The sequence below is a fragment of the Haemaphysalis longicornis genome, unplaced genomic scaffold (genome assembly GCF_048455015.1).
Source record: "Haemaphysalis longicornis isolate Haplotype H1 unplaced genomic scaffold, Haemaphysalis longicornis Haplotype H1 scaffold_8, whole genome shotgun sequence".
Classification (NCBI taxonomy): domain Eukaryota; kingdom Metazoa; phylum Arthropoda; class Arachnida; order Ixodida; family Ixodidae; genus Haemaphysalis; species Haemaphysalis longicornis.
The window spans coordinates 160,905,967-160,924,463 of NW_027526445.1; the positions used below are offsets into that span (position 1 = coordinate 160,905,967).

Below are 18,497 nucleotides of genomic sequence, written 5' to 3' on the forward strand. Positions count from 1 at the left end.
ACGAACATGCTGCAGCAGCTCACCACAAGACACTACTATGCCGTGCATAATTTTAAAGAGGAAGAGAATATCAGCCTTGTTCCGCCTGGAAGTTAAGCATGATAGCGTCAATGAAGAGGGCGATCCAGGGTTATAATTACTACTATCGCCAAAGCGATGGTTGAAGATAGATATGAACTTATTTTGGGCCCTTTCTACAAGCTTACGGTTTGTTTTGCTCCTGCTGTTCCAGACAACAGATGCATATTCAAGCTGAGGACGACATATAGTTGTGTAGAGCTTGAGAAGAGAAATCGGCTCCTTGAACTCCTTGGACACGCGACAGACAACGCCAAGCGATCGAAGAGCTCTACGAGTAATTACCTGAATATGTGGAGAGAAGCTCAGTTTACTGTCGAAAGTGACGCCTAGGTCATTAACCTCTACCACACGTGGGAGTAATTCACCGTTGATGTTATAGGGAAACAAGATGTTGTTAGTCTTTCTTGTGTATGTCATTATCTTAGTTTTAGATGTATTAATGAGGAGTTTGTTGCATGAGCACCAATGCGAGAAGGACGAGATTGCTCTCTGGAGAGCGGAACAGCTGGCAGAGTTGGAAACAGATTTAAATATTTTTACATCATCGGCATATAAAAGAAATTTACAATCATTAAATATTGTCGCGACATCATTTATAAAGATTGAGAAGAGAAGTGGCCCGAGAACTGAGCCCTGAGGGACACCACTGGCGACCTCATAGGAAAGAGAAGACTGTCCATTTACATGCACGAAACATGACCTATCACATAGATAATTGCATATAAGAGATATCAGGGATGGTTGTATATCAAGCTCAGATAGTTTTTTGGCTAAGAGCTCGTGGCAGACGACATCAAAAGCATTGCTTAAATCAAAGTAGACTACATCAAGTTGACCTCTCCCTTGCACAGCTTCCGAAGCATGCAGCTTGAAGTTGACGAGATTTGTAGTGGTCGATCGGCCCGCGAAAAAACCATGCTGTTCAGGTATTAATGTGGTATTTATACTGAATGTGAGTAGTTTATGCAGTATTGACTCAAACAATTTAGAAGCAGCACATAGAATAGATATCGGTCGGTAGTTCGTGGGGTCCAATTTAGAACCTGTCTTAAATACAGGAACAACCCTTGCATTCTTCCAACGAGCGGGGAACTTGCCAGACTTGAGAGAAGTTTGAAATATACACGTCAATACTGGAACTAGGATATCACCAAACGCTTTCAGTACGGCAGAAGGAATGCCGTCAGGGCCGCATTAAAATGACGATTTCAATTGTTTCAGAGCTTTGAAAACGAGACTTTCCGAAACCAGCACTTCTGAGTTTTTACAGTAACCTAGAGATTGTGGAGGGGGGCAAGCTGCACTTTTGTTGCCATAAGTGGAACGGAATTGTCGCGCAAAGGCATTGGCAACGTTCGATATGCTCTCTCCTCGTTCATCGATGAGGTTAATGTTCCCAGGTGAATTTTTACATGTTTGAGAACGGACGTGGCCCCAGAAAGCTTTTGCATTGCGTGTTGCATCAGCCTCAACCGCGGCAATGTAATTCGACCTATCGCGCCTAACCAGACATTTACAAAGAGATCTGAGTTGACGAAACTCATTCTGCCACCTTTCCTGCCCCGTTTTCTTAGCTTGCTTGTGCGCTCGATTTTTCCTCCCCAACGCTCGTTTAAGTTCAGCAGAAAACCAACGCGGAAAATTGCCTTTCTTTCAAATTTTCGGGGAACAAAGCTCCTCAAGCCATCGTGAACAACTTCAGTAAAAAAATCGGTCTGTTCATCAACGTCGTTGAGGTTAGCTATTGGTGACCAATCAGTGTTACTAAGAAAGTGAAATAAACCAATGTAGTCACCACGAGCAAAGTCATAACTACTGCTTCCTGGTTTGCAAACAGGGGGACTGTAATGGAGGAGAGATACGTTATGCAATGAAATATGTAATGACGGATGAAACTTGTCCGGTTTTACAAGGTTAGTATGACTGCGCGAGACGTCGACAGCTTCCAAGCTAGTCAGACACAAATCTAAGGGTGTAGCACGTTTCCCCATGTCGCATTTCCCCCGTCGCAGTTTTCCCGCCCCGCTCCCCCCGTGTCTCGAAATCCCACTGCCCATAATCCCTGTCTCTCTTCCCCCGTGTTGCGCATCCCCCGGCCGCGGAAGCCCTCTTCCTGAGCTGGAGAGGGGAGCGAGCAGGGGAGCCCCGCCTGGCATTGTGCGAGCTCTGTCCGCCTGGGGTCAAAGACGGTCGTGCCTCCCAGCCTGCAAGTAAAGAAAAAAGAACTGCAGCAGAAGAATGAAGTGTTTAAATGCTTCAGTCCGGCCGGGTCGTCAGTGTTAGGCCCCGTAAAGAAAAGGGATACTTAGGAAGGAAGTAAAGAAGCATGTAGAAGGAAGGCAGGAAAGTTAACACGGCTAGAGTCTAGTGAGTTATTTTTTATAGGTTTTCTATAACAGCAAGGAGGCGAAAAGCAGAATCGCCCGTGTGTACGAGATTTCGGCGCACGTTAAAGGTCCCCAGGTGGTCAAAATTAATCCGGAGCCTTCCACTACGGCGCTCCTCAGCATATGCGTTGCGTCGGCGCGTTAAACACTACAGTCGAGCATGGAACTTACACGTTGATGACCCGTACTAAATTCGGGCTCATTGCTAGGTCCTGAGGCACATGTGGCCGCATGGCAGGCCAGTTACTCTCCAACATGCCTAGAAAAAAACTATCCTGTGAGTCATAAGCAACTAAATTTCTATGGATTAACTGAGGAGAACACGGAAGCAAGCAACACAGCAGTTCCGGAAGTAGAACGAACGCCCACCCATCGTGACAAAAATTTCCCCAAGATGCGCATGCCAGAAGTTGTGGAAAATCTCATTTGGAACAATTTGTAAACTCTTTCTGTATATAGCCCGTATGCGTGCTCACTTCAGTAAAAAAATTCGAAACGCTTATTGTGTACTTCGTTAATTTTTACCCTGTTCTTTCCCCCATTAACTTGCAAATATGTTTCCAAATATGTTTTCAGAAAGGCCCGTTCCTCCTCCACGACAATAATCTAGACGTGTCCGTAAAAAAAAAAAAAGCTGGAGGGAAGAGTGTTCGCTAATTCTTTTTAGCATGACAGCCCAGCCTACGTAATACCAGAGTCCCCGTAATGCTCTTCATAAGATTTACTGCATTTTCGGGGGCTACCGTATGCTTGTTATGTTTTGGATATTGAGAGTGTGCATGTAATTTATGTAATTTTTACTGTATGTAATTTTAAAAAAATACATAATGAAGGCGTTAGACCATCGTAAACACCAGTCAATTGTCTTATCTGATTTGCATGCCACCAAAAAGGGCGGATATAAATTAACAACCTGCCGTAAAAGAATTCAATCAGTTGGCTGCATAACAGGTGTCCCCAGGACGAGATATTAAACAAAAATATATAAATATTGAATTTTTAAAAATACCTGGCAAAGATCAAACATGGCATCACTCAAAAAATAAAAGTGCTGCTCCAGATTGTTGTCTACACCCACGTTAAGCGGAAATAAAAATATAACGGCTGTCTGAAACAGGGAAGCACCGGATATATCGGTCGCCTAAAAGTTTGCACACTGAAATGTCCGTACACCGAACTGTCCGTGCACCGAAACACCCGCTCACCGAAATGTCCCCACCTAAACGTCCTTTACCGAAATGTCCTAGACCCCTCTTCGTCAGCCTTTCTATAATGATTTGAGGCTGTTTAACGAGAACTGCCATTCGAAGTCACCTGAAAAAGTCAGGTTATTCGAGCTTAAATACCATTACTCTCTTCGTAGTATTAAATACCTTCGGTCTTTGTTGAATGTGTCCACGATCTATTTTAAAATGTAAGGACGTTACGCTCGGAAACAGTTCCTGGTCGAGCTACGGATTAACTTAAAACCCCTAGATAGTCCGGGCAGTTCATCGAAAGTCGTTTTATAGGAAAAGTTCAAAATTGTCGTGAACTGGGCCAGTTGGTACAGATTCATAGTGGTGAAACAGCGCGCAAAAAACAAGGACAAAAGGAAGAGGACAACAACGCGAGCGCTGACTAACAACTGAAATATTTATTACACCGTGAAAAAGTATACAAGAGCGTCCGTGATCATAACAATCTTGACGTATGTCTCACATGTGCACAGAACAGCCACTCATTCAACAACTGTCCAGATAGGCTACTCCGCAATCCAGTAGCGATATGGACGGGCAACTAATACAATCTTCTGAATTATTTTTTATATAAAAGGCTTCAGGTATCTCCCTTGTTCTCCTATCTTTGTGAGTCATTAAAGCAGTAGTAGCATTAAACAAGGGATAGCATCCGCAACTCCTACAATGCGATGATAAATATGACGTGGGCGTGCCCTTGAGGGTGTTTCGATGTTCGCGGTCGTGTATTGCGTTTCTCTGAAGTGCAAAAGAAAGGACATCCGGTGAACGGGGCGATGCCTCAATGAGCGCTTGCGCTCTCCCCACCGTACAGCACACGCCCTCCTGGCTCGAATAAAAACTTCAATCAGTCAATAATGCTCATGGCACCGGTGACACTTTTAGAGCGAGTCCTTTCCCGTTCAAGTCATTCCTGTGACTGCCCCGTATTACTGATTCGCAAATTGTCCTATTGATTGATTGATTGTAGGGTTTAACGCGCCGACGCAACGCAGGCGATGAGGCGCGCCGTACCGGGCTCCGGATTAATTTTGACCACCTGGGGATCTTTAACGTGCGCCGAAATCTCGTACACACGGGCGTTTTTGCTTTTCGCCTCCATCAGAAAAGCGGCCGCCGCGGCCGGGAATCGAACCCGCGACCTCGTGCGCAGCAGCGCAACGCCTTAGCCACTGAGCCACCGCGGCGGGGTTCACAAATTATCCGCATACGGTCTATCCAGTGAGTTCTGTCATTGGTTCGGAAGTTATTTAAAAGGCAGGTCCAATTGTGTCTGTTATGAAGGCGTCACCTCCCGTCCTTTGGCGATGATATCAGCGGTACCTCAAGGTTCGACACTGGGCCCTTTTTTCTTTAACAATTTTGTTAATGACATCCACCCTGTTATTAGGCACTGTACGCTCTCTCAGTATGCCGCTGATATGAAACTCTATCGCGCGGTTTATTCACTGTACGATCACGTCCTACTGCAAAATGACATCAACGCAGTTTCGGCATGGTGCGACAGCAACTATTTGAAGCCCAATCTCTCCAAAACTATCTTGATAACATATTCCCACGCTCATTTTCCCACACTCCCTGCTGGGTGTACCCGCAAGACGCGCTACTTTAGTGCGTGATTTGGGTGTAATATTGGACGCAAAACTACTTTTCAACCCACACGTGAACCACCTGACCAACTCCTGTGTCTGAACGCTTGGCGCAATTTCCCGGGCCACCAGTGAATTCACCGACCGACCATGCTTTGTCTCCCTCTACTGCACCATAATTTTACTGAAGCTCGACTTTTCCAGTGCCATTTGGAATTGTCTAAGCCCTTCGTCGTCTCTTCGTCTAGAAAGGATTCAGAAGCGCTTCACTAGAACCGTATTTTACCTTTACTCACCAGTGAGTTATTATCTACACGGGGGGCTTCTCAAGCTCCAGGCGTGACCTGTTTTTTTTTTTTGACTGCGTTCATTCCAAGTTTGACTGCCCTTGCCTTGTAAGCCCTGTTCACCTGCGAGTTCCAAGCAGACCACTGCGGCCGCACGGCTGCTTTCATGTTGACAGAGCACTGAGCCAGGCGCCAGCTGACCGATGCCAACATGCCTATAACAGTCTGTTTTTATCTTGCATCGAAAGTTTTTGCAATGACATGGCTCTTCTTAAACTCTCCTTGAAAACTTGACTTTTTGAATGCACATGTTGTAGGGAGGTCGCACATGCACTTCTCCCTCTGTTGTTGTGTTTCTGCGCCAAAGTGAAAAAGAAAGTACATTACTGCATACTCTCCTTACGACCTCCGAGATCTTATTGTTCAGAAAATGTTTTGCCTTCTTTAATCACTAGCCTGTTTGATATATATCTACACATTTATTTTTACCCTTTTTTGAATTACTATTTCCCTTCCTATATGTTGTCTTTTGTATGCCTTATATTCATGTACACAGTGCATCCCTCGAGGAGGCCCTTGCGGTGTTGTCTAGAACTTTAAATAAATAAATAAATAAATAAATAAATAAATAAATAAATAAAAGACTTTAATAACCTAAGTTTAAAACTGTATTTCTTATATCTATGAAAGAGAGTCCATACGCTGTACCCGTTGCCAAGACAACGGGGCAAGGACCTCGTCAAGCTGCTGTACTGCGGCTTTTTGTTCTTGTCCCAGCACTCTTTTATGAAAAGATGACTAAATAAAAGGTTGATTGATTGATTGATTGATTGATTGATTGATTGATTGATTGATTGATTGATTGATTGATTGATTGATTGATTGATTGATTGATTGATTGATTGATAAGTGGGGGTGAGTGAGAAGGGGATGTAAATAAATAAATATTACGGCATTTCATCCTTAATGTTGCAATTGCATGGTATGATAAGTTTGTTATTACTCCTCCTTTCTTTTGGCACTATTGTTGGTAATTATTTCGGCCCTTCTGCTCTTCATCTGCACGGCACTCTTTGACGCCTGCGTTTCCGGTGTCTCTGCGGCTTAAGATGGAGGGAAAGGCAGGGCGATCCCCCCTACCAGTACAGCAGGGGCGCGCTCATTGTACATCCCCGCGCACGCATTGTAAAATTCTACACCCCGCGTCAGCCACTGCCCCTTTGTTCGTCTTGGGGGCAACAAAAGCCGACCCAACCTTCGTTTTCGATGAGGAGAGGGAGAAAGTCGAGGGGACACGAGAGGGGGCAACTGCTAACATGTGCATATGAGAGGAGGGATTTTGAACACCAGGGGAAATAACCAGTTTATTTTGAGAGTGGGATTTTGCGACAGGCAAAACGCGTTCGGGTTGTTTCGTGGTCCACCCAAATCGGGTCCACATGAATTCCTAATGAGGTTGCACTGCTGCAAGGAAGTAAAGGAAATAAAATCAAATAGAAAGTCACACTTCGGAGATATTGGGTGAGACGCCTGACTGACCCGCTGAGTCTCCCAAGAAATCCCCGGTGCGTTAAAGCCCCCAGTGACAAGGAAATGGTGATCACTGTGAGATATTACTGTAGTTTCGATTGTGTTAAGGATATTTCTGAACTCACTGGCATGTGTCTCGGGGGAAATGTAGTATGTACACACTAAGAGCCGTTCACCCCGATCACAAAACACCTCTAACCAAATACACTCACTCTCTAATTCAAGGTCAAGGCGGCGTTTACACTTGATGGAGTCATGTAGGGCAATAAGCACACCACCGCCCCGTTGTTTATCGTGCAACAGGTCACGGTCATGCCGGAAAACTTGGTAATGCGGAGGGAACAAGGTATTGGAACTTATGTCCGGGCACAACCAAGTTTCTGTTAGAATAATTATAGGCCAGCAAGAAGAAACGACATTTGAGAAGAATTCAGCTGACTTTGTGCGCAGTCCACGGACGTTCTGATAAAAGCAATCAAAGCTACTATTACCTGCCATCATCATCAAGTCATTGCTGCTCTGCATGAATCATTTTTTCATGCAATTCACCCCGGAAGGGCTTGAAAAGACAGTGCCGAGGCCACAGCGCAGGGTCTCTGAGCCGCTCAAAACACGCGTCGTCAACAGCGACGTAGAAAGAGGCGTAAGAGTCATGCCTCGTCTTTAAACGTTTGCACACAATCGGGGCGGCCCCCACACCGGACAGGTGCTCGAAAACTTGAGCTGAAGTTGTAGACGGAACCAGTTTTGTTACAAACACAGCTTTTGGGGGCTTGCGACGGCTGACAGCCACAAGACCAGATCCCTCAGATACACCAACAGCCAGGGGACGCGGTACGGAGTTCTTGAGAGTGCGTTGCTGCAGGGGTAGGTGCAGGGGCGGATGGTCCAGGCGATGGGATTTCGAAGAAACCACCTTCGAGCTGGGGTCGGCCGAGAGAGGCGATGCGGCATGCGAAGCGCTCTGCAACAGCGGAGTGGGGGGTATTGTTTCCGCGGACGGCGCGGTTGGAAGCGGCGGGAACTCGGCTAGCCGAGAGGAGGAAGGAGGGTCTCCCCTCAACCGAGTCAAATCTGTGCGCAGTGCACGCACCTCCTGCCGCACGGTCTTCACGACATCGGCGTGAGCTTCAGCCTTTGTCGCGTTGTCCCGGCGCAGCCGCTCATTGTCCTCTCCCAACCTGGTAACCTGATCGGAGAGGAAGGAAATTCCTTCCAGGGCGTCCACGAGAAGGGCGCGCATTGACAACAGCTCGGCCGCAAGGTCAACAGGTTGGGTGGCGGGGGCTGTGCGGGGAGGGCTCGACGAAAGGGTCGCCGCCGAAGCAACGCCGCCGTAGTCGTCGTTAGGGCTAGCCAGCACACACGGCGACGAGGCAGACTTGCAGGCATTGCACACAAAAGGACGCGCGCCTGACTTAATAGACTGTAGGTCCTCGTCCGGCAACGTTATGCACTTTGCGTGAGCACGCCTGTTGCACTCACCGCAACGAAGAAATTTCTGTTTCCCGTAGAAGACGCACGAGCACAGAACACACGCATCCTTACTGGGCGCCATCTTGGAAAAGATCTTGGAAAATGAGGTACAACTTATTAGAGCAGCAAATCATTGAGATTGGTTTGTTTCGTCATGGCTTTCAAGCCTTTCTTTTGGTGTCGAATCACCATGAATTTCGCGTAAATTTTAAAATAGCAAGTCTTGTGCAGCTTATTTTCACGAAGCAAATAATATTACTTTCCCACGATTTGTCAGGTTATTTTACTGCAAGTCGAACTTTTGCCCTGAAATATGCCGGAGAACTAAATATGAATTCAGCCTATATATGCCTCAATAGGGTGTTTGCGCCTAGATATGACTAAATGGCACTTTTCGGTGGCTGTTATGGGCGCCTAAAATATTGATCTTTCATACCGAAAGTTCTGGCCTGTAGTTACCATTCATAGCGAGAAAACAAAGTATAAATCTTTCAAGCTCTTTTTGGTGTTTTTACAAAGTCACCCAACGGCGCACGCAGTGGAACGTTTGTCATTTGCTTCCATTCTCTTTAAAACAGACAGGCACCGTGGATATTTCTTTTTACTAACCGCAGGTTCATCCTTCCCCTGACGCTATCCCTGTTTGTCGTCTCGTGCTACTTCACCGTGAAGGAATACGGCTGGCCAATAGGTGAAGGGTACTCCGGGGAGCATATAAAAAGTAAGCAATTTTCATTATTGTCGGAAGCGGCGCCCCCTTTCATTTTTTTCTCCGTCAGTGCACCAGGGGGATTATTTCATTCTCACAGTTACCATAACATTTGCGGAAACTATAAAACGAATGCCTATCTGGTGAAATTTAGCAAATTCCATATTGCGATTTCGCGTAACAGCTCTTTCCATGATTCTTCTTGCGTCATCCCTATATCGGGTTGATCGTATGCCCCTTTTCTACCCCTGTCTCGAGATAGCCACTGTGTCATCGTCTTGGTCCACCTGTTTTCTTTGTATTTCATGTCCTGCATAAGCTCCTTTCGTTTACTAAATTTCGGCTATCATGGCTTCTACATGAAGTCACCGCCAAATACAAAACGCGCGTTTCCCTTCATCGAGGGTCACTCCTGTCATGCTTTCTAATGGTGTTCGGGAAGGCAAGTTTTCATCTGAAATTTGCTCCCAGGTACTCTAGTTCCTGCTCCATAAGTCAGTCCTCTGGCGCATAAGTTTTGAAGCCAAGCTTCTGCTGTCTGACGTGCGCCGTCGGTGGTGCCGCGTTTGCCAAAACGCCTCGTGGTAAAGCTAACTTTATCTACGTTATGAAAATGGCCATGATGATTTTCATGATGATGGTGGAGGTAGTGATGCCCTTCAAGTGTCTGGAACGTAACCACTCAGAGGGATTGCCCAGGGATGAAGTATTGACTGTGCCCTTGTTGGATCTGGTAGATGGATAGTTGGAGATCGCCATTCATATTTGGCGTGGGCACACGCGCAAAAGTGTCAAGCTACATCCCGCCACATTGCAGATGTGGTCGCTCACTCTCGCCGGGCAGCTCACCACCAAACGCGGCATGAGAAGGCCGCGCACTGTTCGCTCCACGAAAGGGTGGGTGGCCATTGAAGATAATAAGCGTTCCATAGAATTCCGAAAAGGCCGTGTCTGGAGTGCCGTCCGACGGTATTATAAGCAGTCCACTATATCGACGTCCACCGGCGTTCTATGGCGAAATTGCCGCGTCTGGCAATACATCGCCCTAGATAACGTAAAGCTAGGCAACCCAGCCTAAACGTAACATAAGATAACCTAACGCACACAAAGAAATCATTTAAAAATTACACTTTAATTACATAATGAAAAATGAAAAAAAAAAAAAACAAGAACCGAGGCAAGAGCCCGTCTCGAACCACCGACTATTGGATCGAGAAGCTTAGACAGATCCTCTACACTACAATGACAGACTGTTCGGCCGGTGCTAGCCTAGTGTTACATATTCGAATGTCTTCGGACGGCACTCTAGCCATGCCTGCAACGATCAGCTTGAGTGCCGTCGAACGGTACTCTAGACACTGCGTTCCGAAAAAATCATCTACAATTCCGTATACCAAAACTTTTCTTGCGGGAAAATCTCGGTGAAATGAAAAGGTTTCCTTTTTGCCGATCTATGGCTTTGCGTTTTCATTTCGGTTATTGCGTTTCGATTTTGCGTCATTGCGGTTCCATTTTGGTCGTTTTCGCTTTCGCTAAGGTAGTAAGCTTCGCGGGCGCCCTTGTTTCAGGATGGAAGGGATTTGTTATTTTCTGATGCGATTGCTTTTATTTGCAGACATCATCCTACCGTTTGTTGCTTGAAAGGGCACAACGAATGTACCAGTCCGTGCCGCACTACCCCCTCGTTTTTATAGCCTGGGTATATTTGAGGCTAATGTGCGATTGATGTAAACAGTTCGACGACCAAAGACTTGCTGTTGTAATTTTGAAGGAAACGTATTTATAAAAAAGTTTTCTTTTCGTTACACTTTATTTGTGGAGTACGATACTGCCAGAAACAACGCCTTTGGCGGCGTACTTTCTGGACTGCGGTCCTACTACATAGAGTTGATGTCGCTAACAACGTCACGCTATTCGATGACTTCACTCGAGACGCCCTTTTCAAAGCTGCGTAATACTAGCCAACGACTTCTGCTGCCACAGGCTCGAGGATATAAAACCTTGTTATAGCCGCGCAGGATAGGTTGCTGATAATGCGGATTGCTTTAACAAGGGACAGTAGAACCACGGCCTACGTTGTCCTAATGACCTGCCGATCATGCTTGACCTGCCGTCGATCAACAAAACAACGACGTTCTTCAGCGGCTTATTTCTCTTGCAGGTATTTATCAGAGGCTTCATAAAAATTTGTAATAGGGGCTCGAAAGTATACCAAGTTTAACAATGTCATTTCGCTGTATACTCTTCATTTACCAAATTACCGTACCCTAGCATTGAAAATCACTTTATGCTCCACTGATACTTACTTCAAGAGAAATCTTAAAATTTATACTCGACTTTACTCGTTAGATAAGTTGTTCCCATTGGCCTGAAAATCATCATCACCAGCCTATCTACGCCCACTGAAGGGCAAAGGCCTATCCCATTATTACCAATTACCCCGGTCCTGTAAAGCTGGCTAAAATGTTAAAGTAAAGGATTACGGGAAAACTTGCGTGGAAAGCATTGCAACTGACATTAAGAGAACAAGGTGGCGTTAGGCTGGATGGATACGTCATAATGCTGATATCATGTAGATCACTCAAGGAAGAAACTTCCTACCGAAAGATGTCACCTGAAGAAGAGAAGGTGGCCAACGCGATGGAGAAATTATAAAAGGCAATTTGGTAACAAGAATTAAAGCCGTTTGACTCAACTTGAAAGCTGCCGGAAGGGCGGATAAAGGATTTTCCCGCGTTACCCTTCTGTAATTCTTGAAAAAGCTTGTGTATATGTGGTTTTCTACAATGTTTTTACATGTAGTAACCAACGCCGCCTGTATATCATGGCCTGATACAGGCTGCGTTGCTCGTACTATAAAACTAAAAGGGCTGTGGCACCTCGTCTTGGCTAGTTTAAGTGTTAGCCTGCCGTTGATAACGAAAATAGTCAAGCAGATGGAGCCGTAGCCGTTTACTATGCCTATAAAGAGACACTTGATGGAGTCTTGATTAATTTGGGGCAATTATTATGTTAATATGTGATGTTTTCATCATCAGCAGCCTACACAGGTCCACTGAAGGACGAAGGCCTCTACCGCTGACCTCCAACCAGTCCGGTCCTGCGCAGCTCGAGTCCACAGTTAGCCCATAAAATTCTTTAGTTCATCCCTCCATCGGGTCATGGCCTTCCCCTACTTCTAGATCAATCTCTTGGTATCCACTCTGTTACCGCAATTGTCCCCCAGATGGCGGTTTCTCTCCCCACATGGTCAGCCCAGGTAAATTTCTTTTTTATTTGAACTAATATATCTGTTACTCTAGTTTGTTCTCTGATCCAGGTAGCCCGTTTACTGTCACTGAGTGTGACTCTTAACATTCATTTCATGGCCCGTTGAGCCGCCTGACTGCTTGCTAGCTGTTCAGTGAGCTGCGAAGTTTCATTTTCGTATGTAATCACCGGCAGCATGCACTGGTTGTACATTTTCTTTTTAGGCACAGAGCTTACTTTTCATTATTCGGGAGTGCTTTCCGAGTGCTCCCCAACCCATACCTATTCAGCGTAGGATTTCTCTCACGTGGTTGGTATGAGCACTAAACACCTGTCCGAGCTAGTTCTCTTTACTTCTACTAGTTTATTCTTTCCTGAGCTGCAGAGGATGTTTTTTGGCATGCTTATAACTCATTACTTTAAAATTATTCGTATTTTTAGACCCATGGCCGTGCTTTCTTATTGTAGTTCTTCGAGAGTTGTTCGCACGTGTTCTGTACTCACCCTTAACAAGACTGTGTCGTCATCAAACGTCAGAAACTCACGTTCCCTGTTTATCCTTAATCCTAAGTTTTCGCCGTCAAGCTTTTTAAATACGCCCTCCAGACATGCTCTGAATAGGTCCGGTGAGATGGTATCTCCATGTCCTACACCGTTTGGGATCGGAAATTTATCGCTTTGCTTGCGGACGGTTATCCTGCCTGTGCATTCCAAGTACAGTCAAACCTCTATATAACGAATGTTGCGGGAGCACACAAAACCATACGTTATTTTAAAATATCGATGCAATCAAAAACTTGCGGAAATATGCCAGTGCTCACACCTACGAGTGAAATGACGTACCTTCGAAGCGTACGCGTGTTAACATAAGCAAATTGTCTAATGTAAACATTGCATTTACATCAAAGCTGCTTTATTTTCAAGAAATCAGTTACTTTCTTCTCGCGAATGCAGCACGTACGACGGATTCCACTCTGCCAAATACCTCATCGCGTACATCATCGTAACAAGCGATGAAAGTGTGGATTTTGTTCGTGTGCAGTTAAACATCAATTTTTGGCACTGACCCATCTAATTCTAAGGAAATATTTGTACTAGCGAACATTAGACAGAGACAAAGGTAAAAGAGGCGACGAAACACACGCCTTAGTTGTGCCATCTTCTTTGTTCTGTTACCCACAAATGTCTTCGTTCGCGTTGGGACGATGGCGCTTGTCTCTTCTTCTTAGCTGTGTCGCAAGCTGCATTTACTGTTGTATCTCGCATAAACTTCGAAGCAGGATCACTCACCACAATGAAATCCCTGCCCACACACGTGAATAGCGTGAGAAACAACCGAACCTCCGACCGGCCACCGACTTACACTCCAAGGAACGAACAAAAAAAGGGGGCAAAGGTGGCTACGATGGCTAGGCTACTGCACATTAAACTACAGCTTTGCGGTAACGCTAGCAATTAGCACCTAACATGGTGATGATGATAGCTACTTCACTTGGGGGGACACACACAGAAACGCGAGAGTTGCGCTGCTGTTACTTTACCCGAATTCGTAATGCTGATGTTCCTCTGCTGTAAACGAGAAAATACATTACGTGCGTTATTCTGAAACATGCGCTATATTAAAATTCATACTTCTAAAATATTTTTACATTGATAATATGAGCAATGTGGCCGGGATTTTGAAAATGCTCGCAAGTGCGAGAAATGCGTTAACGTGGGGTACGTAGCAACAAGAATTGACTGTATATGTATTCTAGAATTCTTGCGTTGTTGTGCTCTATTCACTGGTCTTTTAGTGCTCCTAGCACGGCTGCAGTAAGTACGGTATAAAATACTTTCTCATAGTCTATAATTCCCATGTTACGTGGTTTATTGTACTTTGCGGATTTTTCTATCCGTTGATTGACGATAGGGATGTGATCTATTGTCGAGTACCATTTTCTAAACCCAACCTGGTCTCTGAATTGTTTGAAAACGACGTGTTCACTTATGCGGCTAACTATAACTTTGGAAAACACGTTCTAAGCAATTGAGGGTATGCTGATGGGTTCGTAATTTCTGAAATCCTTGGGATCTACCGTCTATTGAATCAGTATGATGTTGGCGTTTTTCTAGGCTATGGGCACTTTTTGAGTATTCAAGCATTACAAAAATAGCACGCCAAGATTTTCAGGACAGTATCTCCCCCTCCTTCAAAAGATCCACAGTTACGCTGTCGTCGTCTACATCTTTTCCTATTTTCATGCATTTCATAGCCTTTTAAACTTCCTCTTTATTTACTATAGGGACATGGCAAGTTGAGCTTGTACTCTGAATAGTTTCCCTTAGTTTAACCTCACTGGCATACAGACTGGCGTAGAATATTTCTCATACATTTATTATCTCCTCCAAGTGACGTGTTATGTTACCTTGCTCATATTTGATTGCGTAGATCCTGTCTTTGCCGTCGCCTAGCCTTCTCTTAGTTGCTTTCAATCTTTCCCCCATTTGCAGCGTTTCCTCTTTCCTGGATCACTGCTATGTTATGTGAACATTTGTCGTTTGCTTTACTTCAGTGAATCAGATTTGAAAACTCGGCTATTTTAATCCGATCCGCTGTACTTGACACGTTCATGTTCTTACGTTTGACAATCACTCCGCTTTCTTAGTTAGTTTTCTACTTTGTTCGCTATACGTTGCATCTCCCACAGCTGGTGTTGATCACTGAGTGCCGATGTTAGGTTGTCAGTTAGCCTATTTGCGCTGACCTCGTTCTGCTCGTTCAGAAGCACGAATTTGTTTTGAAGAGTTATTTTAAACTCCTGCAATCTGGTTCTGACTGACCCCATGCGATGTTTCCTTGTTTTTACGAGTTTGCTTCTTTCTCTTTTGCGATTCAGCCATTGCATGTATCAAACCATCCTATAGTTGCTTCCCCAAATGTTCTTTGCCCCTGCACATTTCGCACGACACCGGGTTGTGGCTTAAAATGAAGTCAATTTCGTTTTTTCTGTTACCATAGGTACTTTTCAGTGTCTATTTTCTATTCTTTATTTTGTAGAAGAATTGGCTCATCAACCTCAAATTATTTCTTTCGGCAAATCTCATCACTGTATCTCCTCGGCTGTTGCGATTGCCTATTCTCAAATTTTCCTCTCTGAAGGCTCTTGAAGCGTCTTAGTCACATAAACAGCTCTCAGTCACCAGATATGATTTGGCCACCCTGGTATAGTAGTTGACCGCCATCTCCCAAGACTGTCTGGGTCCGGACAGGCCGCCGTTGGAACTTGACCATGACAACATTCAACGTGGCGAAGCAGCACCGCGAAGCAGATCAACGCGGCGAAGCAGCACTGGGAGTATTTTCACGTCCAACGCCAGAATATTTTCGCGCTTACTTGGGTTTATCATGGAGAAACAAGGAGCTAGAACCGCACGTTGTTAAGCTAAACGGGTAGGCCAGTACTGCAGCACTATAGAATACTTGAGACGCTCCGGAGATCTCTTACGCGCGCTGCAATCGGCACACAGCCGTTTACATCTCAGGGTCCATCACAATAATTTTGCTGCGGCCCGCTTGAAACTCGCGTTCTTGGGCTCAGCTGCACACTCCTCAGCGACAGAACTACCCTGTCGGGTAATGTTTCTCCTTGTTTTACAGCTGATTTGTGCTACCATCGAACATCAGATCATGTGCGTAATCACTCTCTTTCTTTCGATGGCACTGGCAGCTTGGCTGGAACTACGCGGAAAACATTTCAAACTATGCTGTAGCGAAGACTCCGGGCGGGTGTTTGGTGGAGTGACCGGTGGGGCCAGAGTCTGAGCAAGTCAGTATGCTGGTGTTGTATGTTGAGTCACGCCATGGACTGACTCCCTATGGGCTTTTATAAGTGCAACATTGTATATTTTTGTCGTCGTTGACTGGAAATGTCAAAGTAAGTTACAACCAAAACACGTATAACGGAAGCTTTTTATTCGGCTCCCACCAATTGCCAGCCCATTGGCTCTTCCTTGGCCTAGCCCTATCTTCAAAGCTTGTTTGTGCTTTTTATGCTAGCTTTAACAACGTTGTCATTATTTCAAGAACTTTATCCAATCAAAACGCAGCGTTTCTCACCCGCTAGCCCCGCTGCATAAGATGCCAAGCGCTACTGGCAATCAAAGTGCTCCAGGCAATCTACAAGCAGCGATCGTACACTGCTGCGGGCCCTAACTATAAGTCGTTGGTGCTTCACTGAGGGGTAGGTTAGAATTTCCTGCAGCGCAAAATCGCGAGCATCGAAGTAGTATTCGAGTAGTCGATTATTGTTCAGCAAAGCTGCAGACACTTGTGGACAGTGTACCAGCGGACAGCGTTGGGGTTTTGCTTTGCAAAGCAAAACCCCAAAGCAAAGCAAACCAAAGCAAAGCATGACCTTTGCAAAGCAAAGGTCATGACCTTAGCAGTTGTACTTAACTTCGCGAAGTTAGCGGCCCTTAGTTCAAGCGTGTTAATCGACCCAAAAAACATGGCAACAGCTACCCTGGCGTAAATGGTGGTGTGTATGACGTGTTGTGTTAGGTGCTGTAGGCTCCTTCCAGAATGAAATTATGAGTCAACTTTAGAAGGCTGTAGCGTAGTTCGTCGATGGGCTGTGGCGTTTAAGGGGTACGTTCCGTTCGCCGCACAACCGTCTACCTATCTACTTGAGCTATTCGCGGAAGGATTTCAACTGTGTCAGACCATTGAACCTGTACTTTGACTTGCCATTATCCGTCTACCCGGAATGTTTCAACTCGGCGTGACGACAGGCAAGGTTTAGTAAGTTTCACAGTAGGGGCGCATAGATTGCGGCAACTGATGTGGAAGCAGAAAAATATGCAAAGTAGGCGATGGGAAGATCAAATAACTGTGGTTTACGGATAAATTGTGTTCTTTGCGTAGTTATGAATACCTCTGCCTAACAGCAGGCAAATGAAAATATGTGAATCACCAATGCAAACTAGTTAAAGCGAAAGACGGGGCTAGAAGAAGCGGACGACCATTAGCTCGATGGAAGGGTGAAATAGGAATATCCGAAGGCAAAGAATAGACTCGGGCAGAGCACGAATGAGCAGGTGGCGCTCAATGGGAGAGGCCTTCACACTGCCGTGGGCCTAAATACGACGACGACGATGATGAAGACGATGAGGACGATGATGTGATCCATTCTTGCATTATTTGTCAATCAAAATAGACCGCCACTGATTCTAACTTTCTCCCTGTATGCCTGGGAACGGCAGGTTTTCCTTTGCAGGAGAAACCCAGCGGTGTTCCCCGCATCGTTTTCATCGAGACCGGAGGTCGCGGCCAACTCTCTGCTCGCCAGGCATGTGCCGTAGAGTCAGCGGCACGACTCCACCCTTCGTGGACTGTGCACCTCCTCTCTGTACCTGACAAGCACGGACCGCGATCAAACACGGAGAATCCTTTTGTACGTGTACTACGGGCTCTTCCAAACGTCGTGATGTATGAGATCAAGGTAGGTGCTTTTGAAGGGGTAGGCGTGTAGTGTCTTTTTCACAAACTTTGTTGGCTTAAGTCAGGAGGCCGGTGAAACCTTAAGGTGAAAGTTATGGGAGATAGGATTAAAGAGGAATAAAGTACAGTGAAAGCTTATAACTTCGAATTTCAATCCCTCGAATTTGTAGATAATTCAAACTCTGCGTTTTTATCCACCTGCGCTCCCGTAGAAGGCTATGTATAATATTGCCGTTAAGGCGAGCGTGGGAGGCCTCCGCCAAGGATAATTAGAACTTCGAGCCACCGCATCAGCTTGGGGACTGAGCCACCGCCAAAGTAATGCAGCCGTGGTCTACACATAAAACTGCATCAATTCGGGAAAGGAGGGAAATAACCGAGTGTGGAGTTAAGTCGGGTAAGATCAATTGAAAACCCTCATGGCGGCCGTTTTGGAAGACGCTTCATTGCGGACTACGTTGATGTGATA

General features: G+C 45.5%; 1 protein-coding gene across 1 annotated transcript in view; it reads left to right on the plus strand.

Moving 5' to 3' along the window:
• The window catches only part of LOC144149085 (lactosylceramide 4-alpha-galactosyltransferase-like), a 44,200-nt gene that overhangs the window by 13,094 nt on the left and 12,609 nt on the right, over positions 1–18,497 (plus strand). Inside the window, exons 2-3 of the mRNA XM_077680621.1 lie at positions 9,203–9,309; positions 17,791–18,029. Coding sequence (XP_077536747.1) covers positions 9,203–9,309; positions 17,791–18,029 — 346 coding nt within the window. The remainder of the gene's footprint in view (positions 1–9,202; positions 9,310–17,790; positions 18,030–18,497) is intronic.